Source organism: Polyergus mexicanus, unplaced genomic scaffold (assembly GCF_030449975.1).
Source record: "Polyergus mexicanus isolate NDT 795.1 unplaced genomic scaffold, iyPolMexi1.0 SCAF_19, whole genome shotgun sequence".
Lineage (NCBI taxonomy): Eukaryota > Metazoa > Arthropoda > Insecta > Hymenoptera > Formicidae > Polyergus > Polyergus mexicanus.
In genome coordinates this window covers 5,155,846-5,182,340 of record NW_027223339.1, presented here as the reverse complement: position 1 = coordinate 5,182,340, position 26,495 = coordinate 5,155,846, and the positions used below count along the sequence as shown (strand labels likewise).

The 26,495-nt window shown below is 31.8% G+C and overlaps 1 protein-coding gene across 2 annotated transcripts in view; it reads right to left on the bottom strand.

The window, feature by feature from the left end:
- Fkbp14 (peptidyl-prolyl cis-trans isomerase Fkb14) overlaps positions 1-26,202 on the bottom strand; it is a 61,720-nt gene extending 35,518 nt beyond the window's left edge. Inside the window, exon 1 of one of the 2 annotated variants that reach the window (XM_070311108.1) lies at positions 25,770-26,202. In XM_070311108.1, coding sequence (XP_070167209.1) covers positions 25,770-26,005 — 236 coding nt within the window. In that variant the 5' untranslated portion in view covers positions 26,006-26,202. The remainder of the gene's footprint in view (positions 1-25,769) is intronic. The other variant, XM_070311109.1, reaches the window with a different exon arrangement.
- Between the last annotated feature and the right edge of the window lie 293 nt (positions 26,203-26,495).

The window sequence follows — 26,495 nt, the reverse complement described above, 5'->3', positions numbered from 1 at the left end:
TTTGCAAATATACATATCACGTCGATGTGATATGTGTGACATTCTTCGTTGCGGTTCTCTTGTGGAAATATTAATCGTTCGTTTTGCAGATCGGAACAAAAGGCGACAATATCGTTGCGGTTTATATCCATCGTTTCGCACGCTATCGACATCGGCAGTAATATTCACCTAATATGGATATTATAAACGCAATAACTGTACAGAACGATCAAACTTGTTACGAGTTTGGCGCGCATTAAATCACATATTAAATCGAGGAAATGTAGATGATACGAATATATTGCGTTGTTGATAACAACGGCACACACTTAATGCCACATGTGAGGACAGACACATTTTGCAGCGAAGCGTATCAATGACGAGGATTTCTCAGAGAAAATGACTGGCTGAGATATGCCATTTTATAAATTGAATTTGTACATATTAGCACATATTAGCGTGCGGTAAAATAGAGAATATAATAAGAGAGATGCGAATGGCCGATAACATTTATTTTCTTCTGTATGAGAAACACAAGCGCTTCTAAAGCAAAACCGAGAAAGATAGAATAGAAAAATACTATTTCCCTTTTCCGAAGTGAAAATATTTTTATCGCTCCACTCATAATTTATTTTATGTTCAATACAATTTAATTTTTCATTTAATCATGAATAAAAATTGTAATTTTTATTGTTTAAGAATTGATTTGATAAAACAATATCTATGTATGTATGAGGCATACATAAAATAATAATAAAAATTAATGAAGGAATATTACTTATTTTATTGTTTATTTACTTTTTTAATTATTTATTTTATTATATAAGATATAATTATAAACTTTCGACTTTTCTTTCTCTCATATCAATATATATAAATATATATATATAATAACTTCAAATAATTCAACTATACAGATTTGTATTATAGAAGTTAAATGTATCAAAGTAGTTTCAAACTTTACAATGTCTTGGAGAGAAAGAAAAAGAAAGAAAGAGAGAAACAAGTTTCTTAAGCAAATGAACATGGGTTTCTTTTACAAAAGATGTGTATAATCAATAGTTTAATTAAAAAATAATATCAGAAACTGTTTTTCTGTGCTGTGTTTCTGTACTGGTAATTTTCTGCAAGAATAAACTGCACGAAAAACTAATAATCCAAGATTTTCTCGGAAAAGATTAAAATAAAAAAATTGAAGATAATTACATGCGCGTAAGAATTTTCAGTAAAACTCAATCCTTCGCTTTCGTTGCTTTATATTTATAAAAACAATTTTTCTTTTATACGTATCATACCATGTAATACTTCTCAAGCTACTTTTCTAATATAATTAATAATAATTCTCTTTTTTTCTGTACAATAATTTCAAATTTCTCAATTTTTCATATAATTGTTTATTTTTCTCTCACTCTCTCCTCTTTTTGTAAGAATTATTTCATTTTACGAAATAATTAAAATTTATATCAATATTTGAATGTTGCGTGTGTATATGTTTACAGCTTTTTCAAATAAAATAAGTTTTAAATAAAATATAATTTTCCGATTTCGCGTATCTAAATCTGTTTGCGAAATTAGCTGGCTTGATATTCGTTAAGGATTACGTTAGCGCGATCTTTTACCTCGCGCTCCGAACTTCGATCGAGTTATTAACGGAGGCAGGGGGATCGGAATATAACCGACCTATATAATCACTTCGTGGCAGACTTTAAGCTTTCAGATACGATCGCCTGTTATCCCGTCAATTTAACCCGTCTCGCGACGTAATTCGGGACGTCTCGCGGCTGGAATCCTTCGCTCTTCTTCTCTCCGCTTCCTCGCATTCGATCGTGATATCCGGCCGAGAGGAGAGAAGAGAAGAGACATTGTGCCCGTCATGAGCGGATAATCCGCGTCCGAGATCGATTTTAAACGCCTTACGTAAAACATGGAAGTAATCCTTCAAACGACATCGAACGTCTTATCGAGTTTTACTTTATATTGTGTCAATTTTTTTAATGCTAAAAACTTGCGTTTAGTGAATATTAAAATTGATGGATGGCATCTTGTAAAGTTTTTCCAGAGAAAGAATATAGAGTAGTATTTTGTGCCATAGGTAAACAAGATATCGACAATTTATCGGTCTTAAGAAGATTATTATATAAGACATAATACTCAATTCTTTAAATTACATACACAAACATATCTAAATTGATTTCTTCGCAAAATGAGAAGACACTTTTATTTCTTTCATATAAAAATTGATCGATTGAATAAACTATCGAAAGAGCCGTCGCGGCTCCATCTCGCAACATCCATCAGACGGACGCGTTCTCGCAATAATACAGCAACCGTGGACGCTGGCGCAAAGAATTACGGCCACTAATCCACATTAATCCGGAGCAATTCTTTTTATCGGCAACAGCATTTTTCCTCGACCAACTGAATCGTTGCGCTTGCGGCGACGGCGTCGGCTATGTAGCTGCGCTTCGCTCGCCGATGCATTCGCTGCAGCTTAGGCGAGATATATGAAGCCGCGTGTTTGTGGTTCACGTACCGTCGTATACTATAGTTATAGTAAGCGAACCGGACCCAGATAATATAATATGCAGCCCGAACCGACACGCGCGCGTACGCTCGCCCACCGAGACGCCGCGTATTCGAGTGCGAGTGCGCTCGAACGGATCTGTCGAGACTGTACGAATTTCGGTCTGGAATACGAATCAAGATAGCCACCGTTACGCCGACCGAACGAAACGATGCCGCGACCGGGATCTACGGCGGTTTTTACGCCCAAAGCAAACGTATAGAAATTTTATTGCTAGATACATCGAAAAGACGTGAGATCACTCGAGAATTTCGTAATTTTAAGATATAAAATAAGTATACGTTTTCTGTAATTTATTTTTATAAATATCTATATAAATCTATATATATATATATATATATATTTAAAAAAAAAGACGCGCATAATAAGAGAAAGAGAGAGAGAGAAAACTGTCATTGCTGCGATAATCATTAGAAAGTATGTGATAATTCATTAGATGTACTCTTTGAAGCAGATATATTAATCATCCGAAAAATACACAAGATATATGCAATATGTATAAAGAGAAATTAGAATCGAAGAAAGCAGAGTTTGTTATTTCTTTCTCGTTCGACCTTAATCTTATTTCGCATATGACATCACCGAACCACTTGGGACGTGTATATATTAAGAAATGTGAAAGTGTATGACGGAATGCGGATATGTCTGTACTATAAAGTATCCAACACAAGTATCTTTCATCATAGAAATTCGACATTGTAAGCATCGAACTATTAGCATTGCGCCTTCAAACTTTAAAAAAAGCAACTGTGTACTTAATCAATCATTTGACGCACATCTGTATATATGTAGATGTTACAAATAAATGACTATACTTTCTCTCTCGAAAGTAATATTATCTTAGAACACTTCCTAGAAACGAGCAAACGAAATGAACTTTCTAGAAGCTTATGATATATTTTTAATATAAAAAGTAATAACGCATAATTAACAAAATAATAATATGAAGAAGGAGCGTAGATTTTACTTCAATCTACTTTAATATAATAATTTCCAGTGCAAAATTGTTGCATTAATTTGTCGTTTCTCTCTCTTTCACATTTTCCCTTTCTCAGACAGAAAGTTCAGATGGCACGGCGACACGCGACCAAAGAGAGACACAATTTTCGCGCACCAATTCCCAAGGCGTTACATTTTTTAATTAAATAGCGTCACAGTATCGGACGCGATAACGAGTCCGCTCGATCCACTGTCTCGTCTTTCCCGATTCATCAGGAATTCCGATCTTACCGGAAGTTCAAAGTTTCTTCGCAGATAGCATCGCGAGAGTTACGGCTCGATCTCCGAGAGTGAAAGGATCGTCGTCGTCGTCGTCGACGTCGACGACGACGCATCCGGGCCGTGAGAGAAAGTCCTCGCGCTGGTAAGATAACGGATAAAAGCGAGATGGTTGTGTTTGCTGACTATAAACCGACTAACTTGCGGCACTTCCGAATAAGCGGCCGTGTAAACACGGCGACATGACAGGTGCGCGACATCGCCGAGTTTGCAGGTAGACATCGACGAGTGTGCTTTTCGCACGCACGTGCGAGAACGGCGACGGAAGTGGAGAAACAAAGATGGATCTAATGTAAATTACAAGACACGTGAAGGGGCAACAGCCCGTAGATTAATACGAGGGAAGTTTGATGTGTCTATTTCACGAGCAATTATTCTATGAAGACACTTCGTTAGACTACACGAATGACGGTTGTCGCAACATCATCAATTTCTGATAATCGTGAGATATTTTTATTTTGAATATTACCCTTATTAACGGAAAATAAAAAGCGTTATTGAATTGAATCAAATAATTTCTATATCTTTTCTACGGAGATAAAACACACACAAATGCGTAAATTTGGACTTAAAAATATATAAAACTCTCCAAATATTTTCTTATTCTGTGGCTATTAACTTAAAAAATACTTTTCTTCTCTTAAACCGCTGATATACAATATAATATAATTTATATCGATATGTAAATTTAATCGATAAATGCTTTCGTTTTATTGTCTAAAAATAAAAATTCTTGCGTATACGTAATCTGTTGAAGCTACATTAAAATAGCACATAAATTCAACACATTTCTCGCTTTTTATAGAATCGTACCAACAGTTGCGGTATATAATACGACGAGACAGAAAAGGAAAACACAAAGGTTCGTAAAACGAGTCGCTCGCCTTTTCTGTGCAAAGAACTATTTCATGAGAGCGTTTTAACACTGGATATATCTCTAAGCGTGAAATTCAGCCACTAAGTACAATATATGAGATTGTAAGAGAAAATATCGAAAAGTCGTTGTAAGACATAATGCAACATGAATTGGTTAATATTTATGGATAAAATAACAGCTCACAGATTCATGGTACAAAGACAATGAGATATTCATGTTTTCCTTGGGCCACGTCGGGGGCATTCCTCTATTATCTCCGAATAAGAAGGATAGACTGTATTCTTTCTATGTACATACGTTTCGCTTAATTTACCATGTTGGTGTCCTATATTTGTTTTACCGATGACTAGAATTATCTCTTCTACGAAATAAAACCATGTGAAATTTCTATTCGGGGAAATTATGTCAGTTTCACAAGAATTTTAATTGATGATTTAGAAAAAAAAAAAAAAAATGTATAAATCCTTAAATGATATATTCCGCATTACACGTTAATTCTTAAAAGAGATTTTCTGAGAAAATAATTTTTTTATGTAATATAGCGAAATTTCGGAAATGATAAATAAAGTCGACGATGCGAATGCTCTTTCTGTATCGGAATAAAATCTTTCTAAATTCGTGCGTTTTTCGTTTTTATATTGCCGAATTCGCATCTAGAATACTTTGGTTGTTTTTTTATCTCTAATATAACGGCAAACTGATTTGTTTCAGAATGTTTTAAAAAAAATTTCGTATTTTGGTCTTTCCGTTCTTCATCAATCCAGGAAACCGCCGATATCGTCTCATAGCGGATGTGCGATAACGCGTACTCAAAATAATCTATATATAGAAGCTAAATTAAACCCATACGAGTATCACGTTCTACATATATAATACATTACACGTAATCCGAATAAAACTCTTCAAAATTTTCCAGTAACATTTAAACTGCATTTGCAGCCAGCCACGGAATCAGCTTGTCGTTTACGTTTCCGCTTCGCCAGACGACTCGCACGAGACTGTCGAAAATCGTCGAGGGTAAATATTTCAAGTGTTCGCTGTGCCGGGCTTAAATTTCGAGAGGGGCTTAAAGAGAAGGGCCGGGCTGCCTCTTTGCAAGGTTCGTTAATTATTTCGGGCGAGTTCTGAAGTCACCTGGAGAAGATGCCTACTCCGCGGTGAGCTGAGTGGGTGAGTTTTGGTCGAATTATAAGGTAGTAGAAATATTAAAACTTTAAAAATATGATTAAATAAAGTAAACTATAATATAAATACGCGTATCAGAGAAATAAGGAAAAATAGAGAAATAGTATATAATATTAATTTATATATACATAATTTGTTAAAATAATATACATAATTTGTGAAAAAATATTTAAAAAATGTAATTTTTAAAGCATACGTCTAAATAATACTTTTTCTCATTACAATTAAAAAATAATACATTTTACGAGTGAGAAAAACAAAGTTTAATGCAAAATCACGAAGAGTTCTAAAATTCTAAAATAAATTTACTCAAAATATATCAGAGGATATGAAAGGCAATATTTTTTAGTACGCTCTCCTATAATAACCGACGCGACTGTGTTTTCATTTTATAAACGTAAGGCTATTTTGATTTTAGATGCTTTCTGCATCGTACATTGACAATGCCAAGAGAATAATTCTTCATTTTAGCCGTCGTTGTACAATGTTACCACGTCACACCGGGGATTAATAAATCTTTCCGCAAGTTTCGCATATATCATCGGCATATATTAGACATACTTAGACAAGACACCAAAGGATCGATGAGTTGCGGAAAATTACATTATAGGCTAGGTCGAAAGGCTGATATCTCATGGGAGCAAACTCAGCGGATCCGAGCTATTTTTCCTTCCATACCTTCAACTGGCCTTCCATACCTTATCCTAACATCGATCCCTTGCCCCCATCGTCGCATCGATCTATATCCACTCCCTACTCTGCTTCTTGCTGCCCTTGCATCCCGAATCTTTCTCCTAATTCCCACTTGTCCGCTCATTGTTCCTCACTTCGACACCGGGGCAACGTGAAAAATTGCAGCGGAAGCTTAGCAAAATGAAGAATATTCCAAGTTTTTTTCATAACGCGCTCGTATACGTCCCTTGCAGAGCGTACATATATCTCACACGAAATGAGATGGTTGGAACCGATTTATATTAATTAAAACTAAATAATTTCTTGTAATTAAAATGCATTTTTAACTCAGGCAAAACAGTAATCCTTTCATAAAAAGAAAAGAGGGAATAAAGTATAATATTGGAATTGCAAATTTAAAACGATAAATATCGCCACAAGACAGACAATTAATTTCAGTTGTAGGACTTAAAAAATAGAAGAAATAAAATATTAAATAAATATCCCGGAAATAAAATAGACTTATGTAATTATATAAAATCATATATATACATATATAATTAAATCCACAAAAATTGGCGTGATTGTACAGAGAAACAAAAAGGTTGTTAACTTGATTAAATCCGTTCAACTAATTCCATTTTTTAAACGAAATATTATTTAAGTATTTCAGTTAAATACAGTATATCGAATCTAACATGACGTATATTTGACTTAAATATTTAAGTATTTTAATTTAAAAAATAGTAATTAGTTGAACGGATTTAGTCAAGTTAACAACTTTTTTCTCTCAATTATATGCGCATATGCAATCGTGTCAAATTTCGGATTGGTAATTAAGGTCATATGTGACCTTATGTCTATTCTTTTTTCGCATTGAAACAATTATATTGTATATTTGTCCTTCTTTAAACTAAAGAAAAATTGGTAGTATTATTACTAGTGCCAATATGTCAATATGTAGAGAGAAAAAAATTTCTTGTAAATATCTTATATTGTATATATGAATAATAAAAGAAGATGAGTTTATAAAAAATACTGCTAAAACTAATTTTCTCAGACTAAATTATGCGGTTGTTAATTGCTATGCGTTATCTCATCCTGTGTAATTATTTTATTAATATTATAAAAAATGATTAATGCAATTTTGTTCTCTTGAGCGATCAATAAATGCCATTATCATAATAATTTCATAAAGCAATACGATAAAAAAGACAATAAAAATTAACAAGCAATTAATATTTCTCTTTTGAATCAAAGGCGCAATTTTTACTTAATTACATTTCTCTCTACTCGATCTTCGCGTTTCTCATTGTCATATCTGGATGTATACAGGCGACGGTGCAACGCGTTTCAAATTACTTCAGCACAATGTGTTTCCTTCAGAAATCGGAGGACTTCCTCAGTTGGAAAAACCTTAAAGTTTAATCGTCGTGTTCGGAGAGCATGGCGTGTACTTTATATAAACGGACATGCTCTTACAACTTGGACTAACTCTTTACAATCCGTGAGCTTTCGCAATATGACAAAGGATGATTTCAACGGGAATGAAAACTGATTTCCTTCGTTTCTATAACTATATTTTACTCAATGCGCATTCCAAACATTGAAGAAGAGAATCGTTCTTCGGCGTACGGGCAAGCCGCTTAATCGGCTCGATGGTTATTCTATCGCCGACTCGTCGCGATCGATTATCGAAAAATTCCTCGCGCGACCACGGTTTAACTAGAGAAGTAAGTGGAGGAGAAAGGATCTTTCTGAGAAACGAAGACAATTTGATCAAACCAAAAGAATTATCCTCTCGTCTCATGCTGATTGTAAAACCAAATCGCGGAGCTTCTTTCATCTCGAGAGAATTCTTAAAGAACGCGATCGATCGAATCGGTAATTACATTACTCAATTCTTCATTGGATACTAGTAAATCTATTTTCTTAAATTCCAGATAATTATAAATACCATAAAAAGACGTTAATTGATCAGCAGAGAATATAAGCGGAGACATTCGTGAAATTGATAGCTCCTAAATATAATTATAATGTAAGATTCTATTATTTTAATTTAAAATCTTTCTAATAAGACTCATTTTTAAATTACTAAAATTAAAACAGAGCATAGCCTATTGATCGCAAAAAAACAAGATTGTAGAAAGTCTCTTGATATATAAAATATTATATATATTATATATTATGTAATTTAAATTAATTTAAAACATTTTTACCTGTATCTTTGATTAGAATATAATAAACATTTTAGAATATTGCTTGCTTGATAGAGCTGTCATTATAATTACATATATAACGCGTTTTTCAAGCTATTGAATGACATGTTTAATCTTATCCCTCAAAATAATATAAAAATTGCTAAAATAATATTATTATTGATTTATTCTGATGCGATTAATCTTTTTCAATGTATATTATTAGAGGATATTATATATATATATATATAAGAAATATTCTTTTCTGTTTATTTTCAGAATGAAAACTGATCTCGACACACGTAGAATATAACATATGTGAGGCGAATTACAATTATAGATCCTCGAGGGATTTAATAGACATACGATGTTGTATTCGGAGAGGAAATGGATTGTTTTTAGAGTGCAGAGAGGAATGTCCGTATCTCTCACGTAATCAGCCCTATGACTGAAAAAGCTTCTTGGGCGAGGTGAAGGGAGCTACAGGGTGATGAGATCACGTTGTACCTCGAGTCTGGTGCTGCATATCAAGGATCTCGAGCATCTATATCTTGGCGCTGCAAGAATGTTGTCTTTCGCACATCCATGTTTCTTTATGTGTCTACTGTAAATTTTGCGGTATAATTTTTCACGCTATTGTTAAATACCTATGCTTCAGCATTGTAAGTGCTTCCGAGTTGCAACAAATCTTGGTTATTTTTCCACGCGCATAGTAATTATCTTCCATTTATTCTGGGAATATTTTCGTACATCTTAGTGTTGGTCTTTAAAAAAGAGACATGACAGGAAGAGATAGCAATTATAATTAAACTAGCAAAACAGATTTTTAATAGACAAATTAGATTGATGACAAGGCATCAAGATAAAGTTGCTTTTCGACAAGTCAATGTATTGCCTTGTTCAAGCAAACTAGCTGGATTTGCATAGGTTTTTGTTAGATGAGCATAGCTGAAATGAGAAGATCGTAGAGGATGTAAATCGGCGTCGAGAGACTCGAGATGATAGAAATATACCCAGCCGCTTCAACATACGGTAGCTAACTTGTTGAATGGCGGAAACTGCGGTTAGGCTTATATGGAACAATGCGGCTTAATTGAAAGCCGTATCCCCCGTACGCGCGCATCTCGGGGCTAGTTCCTTCCAAGCCGTCCTCCGTATTTTCTCGTATGTGCAACCTCTTCCTAGGGGCGTCTAAAATTTATGCGATTCCGACGGTGCGATATACGTGCGACCACGCGAAGGGTCAAGTGATTTGTGAGACTCCTTCGGAGCCCTGCGCCGTACCGCGAAGGCATTAAGACATATTTCCGTTGTCCCAACCTGGGAAAAGTGTTTTAAAATTGCACGAGTTACTTAAGCGTATTGGAGGATTTACATCGACTCCCCCTCTGGAATTTCGCTTAAGGTACGCTGTATCTTTTCTTTTTTTTTTTTTTTATTGCACGTTGCGGTTAAAAGGTTTTAAGGCTCGAAGATTAACTCTATGAAATAGAACATGCGTCCACATAAAAATTATTAATATCAAAATTGACTGCGGGATAAACAGGGATACAACGAGAGAAGTGGCAAGAAAATAGCGACGTAAAAATAGAAATAGTGATATGCTTAAAGCGTAAGTATAAAATTAGTAAAAATAAAGGTAATAATAAAAAAAAATAGATAAAAATAGTTTCATTTCCATTTTATAATTTTTTATAACTTTTATACAAGATTAAATTTAACACAACAATTCAGATTATTTTATTTATATTTTTTTAAATAATATGCTATTTTTAAACGCGTCCGCGCGCAAATATTATATACATTTATACATTAAAATTATATAAATGTAAAAAAAATATTTTATTAACAATTACATACAAAATTTAAATTTTGTTAGAACACAACTTTGCATTTACTTACTCCTTATTGCAATTTCACTATACAAAAGTGGACCATGCATTATGCTAATCGTACGTTCAATTGTCACGCAGTACAAGGTATCCTAATCGAAAACATCCCCCAAATACAGCCGGTTTATTACGTTCTCTCTCGTTAACTTAATTAATTGACTTACGCCACGGCATCAAGTGCACATTAATTAATGAACGCGCGTAATTAATCAAAGTCGCTGTTGCGGTTTATGCGACAAACGATATTGGACGTCTAAAAACATAAGCCATATATCATAGATGGCAAATGAATGTTGTATAAAACAGGAGAAACGTTACGTTTCGGGAAAACAAGTCGCGGTAATTAAAAATGTTATGACTCTGAAGTAGCTTTTATGCAGAGCATTCCGAAACACGACAAACTTTTAATATATTTTTTAAATGTAAAGCGGCTTTCTTATATTTGTACAATTTTTATAACCATTAGTTATTATTAATACAGCATATGCTTTCTTATATAAAATGTTCTTTTCATAAAAAAAGCATGCATAAAAATTAATATGTATCTTAATAATAACATACAGATTAAAACCTATGGATGTGTGTTCTGATAAAATAATATGCATTAAATATTATTTTATTAGCTCACCGGAGAGTTTTATAAATTTATCAATATTCTGTAAAATTTTGAAATATTCTAGAATAATTTTATTTTAGTACAATAGTTTTTTTATTTTGTACGTTTTATTTTTTACTCTCACGAATACATCATCAACTTTGTGATATACAATATTATTCAGCATACGCAATATATGAGATTAAAGAATATCACACAGAAATATGTCAGAGATTTATAAAACGTTATAATTTGAATTTAATGATTTATATACACTGACACACACACATACTCAAAATTTCATATGCCAGAGAAAAAATTTAGACTTTGTCAACTATCAATATTGTATTTTGAAGTAATGTTGTACGTTAAATTTCAATTAACTCAAATATCAATTAATTTTTGTATATTCAGGAACTATGTACATATGTGTGAGTTTAATTTATTATTACAAGCAAACATACGCGAGATCAAATTGAATTGACAATGAGTGGAAAAACAGCGTCGAGTCAGAAAAATTTCTCTTTCTCTCTCACTCTTTCTCTCTCTTCATTGTTTTTTAAAAAATATATAATAAATTCATCAAACTGTCATTTATAAGGCGAGAAATTTTTACATTTTTATCATTTTAATTGTTTGTAAGGCAAGAAATTTATATATTCTGTCATTTTAATCATTAAAAATAAAAACATATAACCTGAAGACAAGAATAAAGAAAAGTAAACAAAACAAAAAAAAAATTAAATAAAATATCTTTCATTTTTGCAGTGCGTAATATTTTGTAATATGAAATTCTTACACGACAAATGCATATAATATTTTCAAATAATTAATGTTCCCCCTTAAAACGATTTGCAGAGTGGAAATAATAATTTTTCGACAATCTATAGTTAAGTGTTTAATTAAGCTACTTCGTATTATTTATGTCGTGTAATACAACTCATTTTATATCTTCTGCGCTAAAAAAAAAATGCACAATAAATAATTCTTTCCATTTATTATAATATTTGCTATTTGAACATATTTATTGTAGATTGGTAAATAAACAATTAACATGTGAGTTAATTTACAAGCTAATTTCCGCTTTTGTATGCAGCATTTAATAATTCATAATATATCGTTTTATAATGAGCAAAGAAAGCTTTTGTCAGGAAAATAACTGTTCTTGCTGTTTCAGTTCATCTGCATTATATATTAAAGTAACACGCCGTAAGCTCGTCATCGACCGGTTAATTTATGTTTTATATGATTTTCATCAAGAACCCTTGTGTATGCGCAGAAGAAACATGACCTGCTGAAACGCGCTTCGCTTCACCCTCGTTTCGCGGTTTTTAGGAACATCAGGCTATCCCTTTAGGCATGTTTTTCCGCAAAGAAAAAACATTTACTACCAGTAGCCATGTTACCCCAGTGTCCTTCTGCCCCTTTTATCCATCTCCCAATGGTTCTCGACTTTCACAAACTACTCACTTCGCAAAACGAAGAGCGAGATGTTGGCGCTAATTAAATGTTGTTTAAAAAAAAACAGGATAGCTCCATATTGTTGTCTGTTCATTCACTTTTTCTGTTTTAATAAACAATTATCTAATACTGTTGTAAAGGATTTATTATTCCTTTTCTTTTGTAATTTTGTCATTATTGTATCAAAATGTTCATTAATCTATTTTTTATGATAAATTTTATTGTAGATTAAGAGCATTTTAGCAAACATCAATATTTTCATTCTTTGATTTGTTTAATGAAAACCGTACATCTAATTATATTAAATTTTTTCAAAAATTATTTCATAAAGTTACAGTTAACCAAGCATTCTCGTAACCTTCCATAAATCTTTCTTTTCACGAGCCAGGACCCGACGATTGATTTGCGAAATCGGTCGCCGTCGTATATCAATTATTAAGGACTATATTCGTTCGCTTCTGTCAAAAGGATAGCAGATACCCCTCGGCAATCGTCCTGGAAGCCATCTCGTACCTAGAGTTGACTCCTGTGGGACCGAAATTGAGTCACATGTCCGAATAAAAGATTCAACAAAAAATACTATGAGTCAACTGAAATGTAGTAAATGGACGAGAGTAAAGGCGTTAGATCGTGAATAAAAGAATTTGAAACATTCTAAATTATTCAATGTTGCGATACGAGAAAAAAGAGCGAGAGAGAGAGAGAGAGAGAGAGAGAGAGAGAGAGAGAGAGAGAGAGAGGGAGAGAGAGAGAGTTATGGTACATTATCCCTTGATCTTTCACGCTAGAGGAAGTTGTTGCTTTTCTGCTTTGATCTGAATTCTATTTCGGATATCTTTCATTCAGCTTATCACATTCGAAAACCGTTAGCATCATATTCTTGCCGAATATATACTTTTTATCTTCTGACTGCGTGTTTACTTTTTTTTTTTTTAATCCGATTCTGCAAGCGTTTCAATCCGTTCGTAAAAGATAATTGTTGATATATGAATATCAGAATTAATATTTTAGACAATATTTAATATACTTAAATAGATGCATAATATCATTATATGTGAATGATATAATCAATACAAAAAATAGAAGAGCAAGAAACAGCGCGCTGTTACGCGTTCCAATAAATGCAAATACTTTTGTAATCCGGCAATACGGAAACAATCTCTCATAGATACGATAAAATTCTTGAAATAAGAAAAAACAAATTTAAGAAAAAAAAAATGAGCACCATCAAAGAGCAGTTACCGGCTAAAATACCTTACTAATTACGCGCGATGTGCACGATATGCCGTTGCAAGTGGGCGCTACCTGAGCGTGAACGAGATCCGCTATTTCACACTCATTATCGAGTACTTTCCGATGCCGTTAATAACGAAAAAAGCAACTCGGTCACGGCCGAGACACTGGCACACCGGCAAATTATATATTTACAAATCCCGTTTACGCGCGCTAGAGAAAGCGTAATAGCTGGACAGCCACGAAGAAAGACCCATTTATTAAATTATGTATGAATCCTGTATTCCATACATGTGTGTGTAAACCGAGGCTTACTCTTCTTGCGATTAAAATGCATTATTAAACTGTCACGATGTACATAATATGTATATATACTTTTATATATATATATATATATACACTTTTTTTAAATAAAATATAATATAGTATAGATATAGGTTGTATTATAAAAATTTAACATTGAGTTTTATATTATTTTGTTTTTTTATATTGTAACATATTGTATATAATTATTGTAAATAGAAATATAGAATAGTTGATCTTTTTGTTAATAATTTTTAATTATATTTAAATTTTTAATATCTGAATAAGTAACAATATAAATTCTTATAACATTAATTCAAATTAATGTAAAATTGCTCATTTATTTATAATATATTGCTATTTATTTATAATATGTGAATATAAAAAATGTAAAATTTTGCATATTAAAACTTTGTAAAATATACATTTGTCATGATATAATTATATCATTTAATTATTAATTAATTTTGCATTATTGCATCGTATTGAGGTTTCAAACAAATATTTATCTTCAAACATATTATACATTAATTTTCAAGTATTGCATCTTAGTTTTCAATTGCATTGTTTACATAAATAAATATCGTTTATTGTACGCAATTAGAGTGTAACGAAATACTATATTATTATATTGGAGTTCATATTTATATGATGATTATAATTTAATGGAAAATGTAATTGATAATTAGTAACTAAAATACATAAAATCTACGGTCGAATGATACGGATTAATAATGCGAAAAGAATAATGAAACGAAAAGATGTCAAATACGAGATAAAGAAAAAAATATTAAAGAGAGAGAGAGAAAGATGTGATAGTATCACAGGTTACGTATAATGTAACGAAAAGTTTGTAGATAAATATTGTACATACGACAGTAATAGAAATGTATAATATCACATCTACATTTCGGACCACAAATTGCCTCTTTAAGCCGGTTATTATAGCTTGAATAATGAATTCATTGTGACCATTTAAATGTCACAGGCTCGATAATAATACTTTACACAATTTACACTTCAATATAACAGATAATTAGCAATTATAATTATGATTGATACTTCAATATATTGTACATTATAGGTTGAAATATAATCTTGTACACATTGCTACGATGTTAATATAACATCATCTTTTAATCATCTGATATTGTGATCAGATAATATGCGTTAAGATTTTATATTATTCTGTTACATATATTACTTTCTCAATTAAAGAATAAAACATTCTCAATTTGCGTTTGATATCAAAAGCTTTACTAATAATATGATTACTTTTTTTTTATAGAAAATAACTTATTAATACATATTTCGTTAATACATATGTAAATAAATTGTTTATTAATTCGTTTCTGGTAACTCGTATGATATATATGTTATAAAGAATTTTATAACAAATAAAAAGTCGATTATTTTTATTGTTACTTTCGTTTATAATTTTTTGTAACTAATAATTTATCTTAAAATTTGCTTTCTTTCTAGATTAGCATTAGCTAATCACATTTGCATTTATCTGCAGTTATGTTAGCGTTCAGTATCGAGGCTCACTTCGATGTCCATTCAGAATAACTGTTTATGATTGTTTATGACATCATCGCTAAAAGAAATCATCGATAAATGCAAAAAAAGAACGTTCGACACTTCGACATTTCGACTCATACTAGGAGTGCGCGTGAACGGAAATAACAGACGATAGATTGGCTGTCCACGTTGTACAAGCGACGTTAAAGACGATAACGTTATCGTACCTTCATCGTTATCGCACCCCGGAGGCGATGCCCTTACGGGCCAACTTCTAAGGCAATCGACCTTCTCGCAAGCTTTCGTTCTGCACGCTAACTACTACGCGGCCCTTCGAAGGCCATTGCTCCGATGTCCAGAGTAATTATAACAGTCATTTTGCAATTGCAACTTTGCCCATTTAAGTGGATAATCTCTCCGCGAAATGTGGTGTTCACACCGCGTTGCACACTTAGAGTATCTTAATTGTAGTATTTATATCTATCTGAAACATGTTATAATCTGATCCGCCAAAGAATCCAGTAACAGGATTCTATTCAAAAGAATTTTACGACAATATTAATAATCATAGATAAACGATAATTCATATACACTACACAACAGCGTTACTTATTAACGTTGATAGATATTGCAAAATATTGCATATATATAATAGTAGTAAAAACAGACAGTAGAAATAACACTATAACTATATACAGGGTGGCCCCGAACGTTCCAGCCAGACTTTGAGATCTTATAGGAAATTTAATTCTGAACAAAAAATTTTCAGCTTTCTTAAGAAGTTATCGCTCAAAAACCTCTGAAATCGTTAATTATTTTACACATTTTTCCAAATATCATGAAAAATGTACGTCGTTTAACAAAAAGTACCGAAACAAAAGTTATAGAAAATTAAATTATCTTTCAAATGAGATCAAAATGATTGTTGTAGCTTCCATAGATTTTGATATAATCAGTTTTAAATGTACAAAAAGTGCTTTTGTTACTTATTGTTAGATCGATTAAAGTTGAATCAGGAGAAAATCCGTAAAGCGACTAGATCGGTCATTACTCGATGCCGAAAATGTATTTGAGTAGGGGGGGACATTTTGAGAACAGTTAGTTTTTTCACGTCTTTAGTTTAAAAAAATTTATTTTATATTCATAAAAGAAAAAGATTTTTATTTTTTATTTTTATCGTTTTTTTCAAGAAATTTATTGGTTCATTTTTTTTTTTTTTTTTTTATTCCATTTTCTTTTCATCTTTCGCTCTTCCTTTGCATCAGAGGTTTTTGAGCGATAGCTTCTTAAGGAAGCATCTTTCGACCCAAGTTCGGAAATTTTTTGTTCAGTATTAAATTTCCTATAAGATCTCAAAGTCTGACTGGAACGTTCGGGACTACCCTGTATAATATGTATTCGATTTACAATATCGTTGATATGTCCATCTCGTTGATGTTTCCTAGAAAGAACCCTCACAGAATATAAAAATTGTCGCAATAAAAAAACACGTATACGGGTTTCTAATTCCAGGTGAAAGCGCATAAATGCGGATCGCGGACGCGGATATTGGCATTGCAAGTAATTTGCATTTACTTCATATGTGGAAACCGCATATGGATGTAGCCTATACCACATGTATGCATATTAAAAATGCGTTACGAGAGAACATCGTACAATATATTACACTACCGGAGAATACAAAATAAATTTCCATAAACTTTATGTCAATTTTGATCGTATAAAATCGAGTTGTATCATTTGATTAATGAAGATATAAATTAAATTTAAGTAAAAATTACACACAAAATAGAAACAATGCCCATCTAACAAAAGCCAAAAAATTTCATCCATTTTATACTTATAATAAATAAACTTAATCAATTTGCATTTAATAAGTAGAAATAAAATTACTTTTAATTCCTATTTACAAATGTAACAAATAAATAATACGTACATTATTATAATATTTATACAACATTTTAAAATATGTATTATTTAAAAAATTTTAGAAAAGCAAGTTGTTTTAAAAAAGAAGGTAATTTATTAAAAAAATGATTTTACAGGAAGATATATATCAATTAAATTCTATTTGTTAAAGTTACATCGTGGTATTTTTTATACAAAAAAAAAAAAAAAATAATAAAACCAAGCAAGGAAGCAAGGAAAAGTTTCTAATCATTCAAGTCACAACTTGTTAAATGTGTTAAGTTTTTCTCACTTTGTTCTAAAGTTAATCTAGCAGGAACTTCAATGCGACTGGAAGTTATGTAGAAGCAATTCGAAACATCCTCATTCATCAGTTGCACTGATCACAATGTTGACTTCACGAGACGTGTCTGCAAGCAAGTGTCTGTATTTCATAGCGCTAACGTGTCGTACGCGTCGTATATTCGATCAATACTCGAAGTTATGTAATCGTAAGACAAAAAGACTCGTTCTCGCGGAAAGTTCATTCATTGGATGCTAAACTTTCGTCGTTATCACAAATAACTAATAAATGGTACGAGATCTTTTTATAATTATAATTTAAGGTGGACTAAGGTGGACTGACAACTATAAAGCTAAGTCATTTGTTGCAACATTGTTTGCCGGTCTTTGATAATTAATTTTGCGCGAATAAACTTTAATCAGTAGTGTTAATTAAAAACGCACGTTTTGTACGACAGCTTATAAATTATGAAAGGCAAGTTTTAAAAACTGTTCTTTGAAAAAATATGACATATATATATATATACCAGCAACGGTTTATTTTTATTTTAATCTCGCCGTAATTTTATTTGAAAGTTAATTAATGCAAATTAAATAAGAGAATTGATAGTAAATTTAAGAATTATGATAGAGAAGCTTTTTGATTCCCATTAAAAAAAAAGTTGATATTAATATATTGTAAAATTAGGAGATTCTGTATATTTTCTATAAAAATAATAAAAATTCTCTTAAAATAAATCAGTAAAAATATCATCGATTAAGGCAGTGACAAGATTTTATCAAAAATTAATAAAATATTGACACTTTACTTTTCAATCTTATGATTCACTAACTATGTCAATAACATTTTAAAAAATCTGTCACTACTACTAATTAATAATTTTTAGTGTGTTTAAACAAAATTCTAATTTATAATAATTTAATAATTCTCACGTTTCAGTTAGAATAATTTCTAGAAAGATTTAATTGTTATCGTATGTGTCAGAATTTTAAACTTCGGTTTATCTCAATTTTCTATATTATATTCCCTTTAAACGGCCTTCGACAGCATCTGGATTCGCGCTAGTTTTTTCAACTGCTGACATCGATGTCATTTACATATACACACACACTTGTATTTATACGCGTACATATTAAACGGTATTCCCACACTCAAATCTTTAGCTACCGCGATTTTGAAATCTATGTACTATGTGTTTGTCGAAGTCAGTAGTCGTCTTGAAACCGTTATATTGTACAATAAAGCTCGGGAAACACATTTCGTCTCGATTTCTAATCACATTCATCATTCTTTTGAATCTCCACAATTTCGACATCTTCAATGACCCGCAGTCCACGTATTATTTATTAAATACAGTGAGATTTCATTGTTTGCAGTATTATACTTATAACTGAAATTCCCGGGCTATCAGTGATAATACACTTATTTAAGAGAGAGCGTATTTTTAACGAACATGATATGCTAGTATCTGTGTGCTTCTGCCAACATGCTAAATTTTCCATATATTCTCGTAATTGCGAATTGTATAAAGTACTGATATAATACCGGAAGCAAACAAGTTATCGTTCTTAAAATTATAGAGATATACTTGATAGTTGATAACGTTATCGTATATTTATTGTGCGATAAACACATAAATCGTTTCTAATGTTCCGTTTTCGGAGATATAAAAATTTATACAAGTTTTTGGAAAGTAATGCAAATGCATCGAATCAAGTGTGTGTGTGTGTTTGTATTTAATTCTAAAAATTTTAATGTATACTAAGATATATTAGGAAATTTCTTTATGACGATGTCTCACAGGAAGTTGCAGAGACCAATTAATTGTTATTTTTAAACACATAGAAATCAGGGAAAATGAAACTACAATTCTTCAATCACATCTTTTAATAGAAGATATTTGACAATTTTATTTACATATGGAACATTAAAAACAATCAGAGATATTTTTATCATTTAATATAAAGTTATAAAAGAAGCCAAATATCGACAATTTGATATATATTTTAAAAATATGCTGTATATGCATAATTGAAAAATAGAGTCTATTTTGTGATGAATGACAAATGAACACAAAAGAAATATTACATGAAGTTCGTTACAGTTCCAAAAAAGATTGGTTTCTGTTTCCATTCTGTACGCACTTTAAAATATACTATATTATTAAGATTGTCAATATTGGGCATTTTATTAAACATTTATTATATAATAAAGATATCTCCAACTGTCTTCAGTTCAAATGTAAATAAAATTATCAACTATTTTCTATTAAAAGATATTTTATATTTCCTGCTCTCTCTCTATAGGCATTTAAAAATGACAGCTGATTAGTTTCAGCAATTTCCCATAGAATACCCTATACAATACATGGTAAATAAAAAAACTTCTCAATATAATTACATACATTGTAAATCAACTTCAATTTATAAATAACAATTTATGAATGACATTTGCAATAACATATGATTACTATAGCAAAATTAAAATCACGAAAACAGAATGACAAAAAGAAATTATTTTATTTTTATATTAATTTCTTCATAACTCAGAAACAAATAATATATGTATAAAAAAAGACAGAGAGAGAGAGAGAGAGAAAGAAGACAGTAACTAGATTTTAAAAATTAACTAATAGACTAATGAAGAGATAACTATTTTTGATTAATGAAGACTAATTATTTTTCTCTACAATTCAAATATATCTTTAAATCAATCTAAGTAAATAAAAATAATAATGTATAAACCACAAAGAGAGAGCACATGTGTTCCTACAAATAACTAATTTATTAATAAATATTTTTTTGATATCCGCATCATAATTTATTGTAATATCTTCAATGCTGGTCGACAACAAGCATGTATAATTTCCGCATTCGTTTCGTGCAGTGCAAAAGAACGTAATCTAGAAAAAACCCGCATATGTGCCTGTTGTACGTGTCTTTTAAGATGGCGTAATATTTTCATGTAGCATCACTCTTTACCCGCGCGGGTCATAAATAAATATGGATTTTGACATTTTGTGCTGTTTGCACGATTCACTACGACGAGTTTAAATGTCTCTGTTCTCTACAGCCGATAGTATTCGCGTGTGCACTTGCGAAACTGTTTTTTTTTTCGCATTTTTAACACAAGTACTTTTATTTTCGTCTGTCGATGAAACTCAATTGCAATATTCTGTTGTGTAGGACTATATTTCAAAAACAGACTAAGGTTACTATGTCGAGCGCTATAAGCGAAAAATGTATTTGTATCAATAAAAATGCATACTTTCTTGCGCATTAGAGTCTGATATTTTCAAAAAGAAATATAATTATTTAAAAAATTTTCCTTTAATTTAGATTTCAGCACTTTTTAACTTTGTTTTGTAACCATATTTAAAAAAAAAAAATACAAGTACAAAATAATTTATTCATACATGACGTAGGTACATTTTTAATCATCAGTAATCTTTTAACGATTTTATATTCTCTTTATTTAAATAATCACTCTTTATTTTTTATATATATATTCTATCGACCTTTTCTTATTTCTCAATCTCATGTACGCAATAAGTTTATTTAAAACTATGTAGATATAAATGAAACATTATTCAAATCCATCAATTAAATTAGATTAAATTGTATTTTTTTTTTTTTTCATCATCCGCAACGAGATGGTTACAAAATTTTTTCGAGGCACGTGACTTCGCGCATCGTGAAGGAAAAAGAATACGATACGAGACGAAGTAGAATTGGTGTAGGAATTTCGCGAAGTGCATTAAAGTCTCGTCGGGATGGTTTCGGGCGCAAAATTCACTCGAGCAAGGACTCGGTTCGCGTCCACGGAAGTGGATCCGATGGAAAATTCCGGCACCGCAGAATCCGCCTTGGGGACAAACTAGACTTGTGCCAAATGGAGTCAACGTTTTCGCCAACGACGCTTCTCTTTCTCGCGGTAGAAGGCGTCCTCGAGTAAAAAAGATAATAATGGGATCGGATGGAATGCAAAGCGATAAACAAATAATTGCGATAATTCCTCGATAAGAAACAGTCGAATCGACGTAGAATCTCGATAAACGGTAGAGGTATTTTCGATGGACCGGCGATTAAAGTGATATAACTCTTCGACTATTTTTACATCTTGTGTTACCGGAGAAAATCTGTTTTTCAAAAAATTACATAAAAAGATGTAAAAACAACGTCAAAGAAATATATCGGACATCATATTATTACATATTTATATATAATGTATATATATTATAATTGAAGATATCGAGTGGCAACGTTAAACACATGCGACTGGAAGAATTAAATTAATTTATAATATATTTATATTTATAATTTTCAAGAAAAAAAATTACTCTGTAACTTTCTGAAAGATAAAAAATTAAATAATTATCAATCCATTGCTAATAAAAAAAAATTTAATATTTAGTGATATCTTACAATTAAAAAATGGAAATCAACATTTAAAAAAGAGAAAATATACTTTTTAATTTTATTTTGTCGATATTTTCATCTGTCTTTCATATGACTGCAGACAGCAAATTTTGTAGATTCGAGGTGTCTGTTGTCCGATTAACGGTATTTATAACGGGTTGAGAAATAATTTAGACGCTGCAAAGAGGTCAACTTGACACTAGTATCCATGAATCGTTTGGTTAATTTTCAATAAATACGTATTTAATTCTCCATATATTTAATTCTTCGGAAAGATGGAGAATTATGGAATGGAGGTTATTGTATATATTGTGATGCATCGTAAAAATATCCATATTTAGTTACTTGAGAAGTGGATGTATATGGATACTTGGAAAGTCTTTCAATTTCAAAGTAAACGCGTTGTTGAATTGATCCCATTGCTAGCTCGATAGTTTCATTAACGGGGACTTTGTGCAAGATCGGTAATGAATCTTGTCGGTGCATAGATCGATAATACATTATGTTACGTTACGTTGCATTTATCGTTTGAAACAAAGTGACATTATGCCACATTAAACCGTACGAATTGAAAATAATTAAAATAACGTATGCATATTTCCATTGTATTATCTTTCGGTATAAAATGTCATAGTAATGTTAAAATATGGGAATGCGAGATGAGAATACGGCATGAAATATTAATATTTTAGAATATTTAACAAAGTATTGCTTAATGTAATTATGATATTCTTTGGAACAGGAAATATTTTTAAACAGGCTTATATAAAAAGAGTATAATATGGCGTGCAAATCGTATTTAACAAAGCATTATTCATTACACTACTGTATTAATATCCGTTATAGAAGAGGGAAAAAAGAGAAGAAGAAGAGAAAAAAAATGTACTCTGTGATTAAAATAATTTTAAAGCGGTCAGTTGATAAAGCAAAAGATATCTGCATGATCTTTTTTTCTTTGCATCGAGATTAATTGGAAAAATATATTTGCCTAATCTTTTATCATATTTTTGCTATAGGTATTAGCGTTATTTTTAGCTTCAGAATTAATCATTATCTCAATTATCGTTACAGATAGTTCTATCGGCATCGGCGCGACATCAAGCACAGAATGACCTGCGATATCTTAAAAATATATTTTGCTAAATAAATTTAATCAACTAACAGATTTTATTTGCTTACAAAAATCATAAAAGATAGATTATTGTGTCAATATTTTAATCGATAGCAAGAAATGTTGAGACTATAATTATTGTTACACAAAAGGCGACGTAAGATGAGATTAATTTAAATTTTATTTAATTTTATTAATTTAGAAGAACTGTTTATTATCATTAATTTAATTCTTGTATAAAATATGAATAGATAATTCGTCTAGAGATAATTAATATCTCTGAATCATTCTAAACTTAATATTTTGCGACCAAATATGTATGTTACAAAAATATTATTTGAAAAATGTTCAAACATTTACAAAGAAAATTCAGATATATAAAATATTCTCTACTTTTCGTAATTCCTTAATTGTATATCTTATTCATCCGCACCGACGCTTTCAAAAGCAGTGAGTTGTCGCTTCAAGATCTACAAGTAGTTAATCGTAAAAAGAAGCTCGCAGAATGCGAGTATAGAACGTAAGCAGGTCTCATGCCAAATCCGATCTAGAGCACAATCGACGTGGCTAAAAAAAGTTCAAGAGATAAGTTATCGGTGAGAGTTATCGTACTATTGACGAATTGCTTTCAAACCGGATTAACGTGCCACTTCTTATACACTCGCTTTAAATCTTCGAGATAAAAAACAATATTTCTTCTCCCATAAAAAAAAAAAAAAAAAAAATTCTATATTTTAATTAAATACGCACACACACACATCTTTATCTGAAATATGTATTTCTCAGAAGTCTTTGTTTAACCAGTGAATAAGGCGTGATAAATTTCCGATTATCCACATTTCGATCCTCTTACCACGCGAATATTATTTCGTCGCGTTTGTTATGTCGGTCACGCATACTTCCCCGTGAAAGTAATGACTTCAGGGCAACTGGGAGCAGTCTAACATCTTCTTATTATATGCTAAGAAGTTACTTTCGCGCGGCGAGAGAGCTCTCACTCGCAAACTCGAAATGATACACGTCATCATCCTGTTCTTCAATGAGACTTGTCCACGTTGAAAACTTTAACCCAAAAATTGCCTCGCATACTATTTCTCTTTCCTTTCTTCCTTTCTTTCTCTTTATGCACTGTTGACGTCGTCAAGAATACGCTGCTTTGTGCATTTGAGAATACTCTTTTTTTATCTAGTTTAGAATACATTCAAAAAGAATTAAAAATAAATTTGTCTTTTTTTTTTTTTTTTTTTTTTAAACTCTCTTTTGTATTTTCTTTCTTTTTCAACTCCAATAAAATATATAATAAAACAATTACCATTAAATTTAAATATCAGAAATAGATCAACTGTATTAAAACGATAAAAGATTTCTTTTTAATTAATTTTCTTTAATTAAATTTTGTTAATTCTGCAATAGTCAATTCGATCTTTTTCGCGAACGCTACTTTAAACAATTACTCTTCAAATCAACTTTTGCAAAAAGTCAGATTGAAAAATAATTAGATAGAGAAAGAATAAAGCACATTCGGTAGAATATTGCATCACTAATAAGTGACTTTAATAAAATTGTTAGAATTGCTAGATTATTTTTACTATCGATAATATTTTTTATTAAGTACTCCATCTAATTTTTTTATTAATTTAATTATACACAACACAAAGATTTTTCTCATAGATGTTAAATATATTAAATAATTTTTCGAAAATTTCGTTACTTTGAATTATTTTTATCGTTCAAAAACTAGATATGAAATTTAAATATTTGACTATACAATCAGAGTATATTATACTCATTGTCAGCATTAAATTCTAGCTCTTATTAAAATTAATCGCTTTGTTTTAAATACCTCGTGACATCAGCTGTTTCCATTAATCTATTTTTAGCTTATTTATGCGGTTGTTGCGATAAGCAATTCGTTTCATTTAAAAACTGATTAATCTGCAAATATAATTTATCAAAGAAAAAATGTATGTTAAAAAAATTGCATTACACGCAGAATATTGTATTAACAGTAAAAAGGCTTGTCATAGCTATTAACGACTTTAGCTTAGTTCGACGTCATCATCATCGTGTTCTCCAAACACAGATATCCACAATTCTCACTAATTGTGCTACAAATCCACTACTAACGCGTCTTGTTAATAAAAAAATGTCGTAATTGAAATAAAAATTGTTTTATTTTGCACATCCCTTATTACACAATCACCAATCTTTTCGGATTTCACGGTCCCCTCACGAGGTATTCGCTCGCGCTTTTGCTCAGATATCACTGACCTTGAATCGAACTTGCTGCCGTCCTGTAGCGTGCCAGTGTAGTGCATGGTCAGCTGGTCGCCCTTTTTCGATCTGACATCGCATACCTCGGGCATGTACAACTTGTCCACCTTCAGGCCATTTTCGGGATTGTCGGCCCCGCTAAGGGCGACAATCGCTACCACGAGGAGAAGAGCGTTACGGCACATCGCGAGCACGACACTCGCGCTGTTCGATGTGTAAGAGGCCATGTTCATCAGTCGACGGATGCTCGTGAGCAACTGAATTCTCGGAGCGTTTTACGCCGGCGAGCCGCCTTCGGTTCCCCCCGTTCATCCCGCCGTCCCCGAGCGCTGGCGCCGTGGTTAGGACGGAGACGGAAGCAGCGGGACCAGAGGAGGACGGAGAGTCCGTGCCGTCACATTGCGCCGTCTCAATGGCCTCGCGGAATATGTAGGTCTCTACCTCTCGGGAAAGTCCTTTTCCCTCTCTCCGCACCTCTGGGTACCGCTAGCGACTTCTCGCTCGCAGAGAGAGAGAGAGAGAGAGAGAGAGAGAGAGAGAGAGAGAGAGCTCCCACTTGATCATCCTTCCTCGTTCGTTTCATCTCGCATCGCGCTCTCTCCCGTCTCTCCTCTCCAGCTGCGTGCTCCACATCTCTCTTTCACGGTTGTATCCCGGAGTCGCGTGTCTTGCTCCGACCTGATTTTCCTCCTGCTTTCTCTCTCGCCGCCACGTTGCACCGCT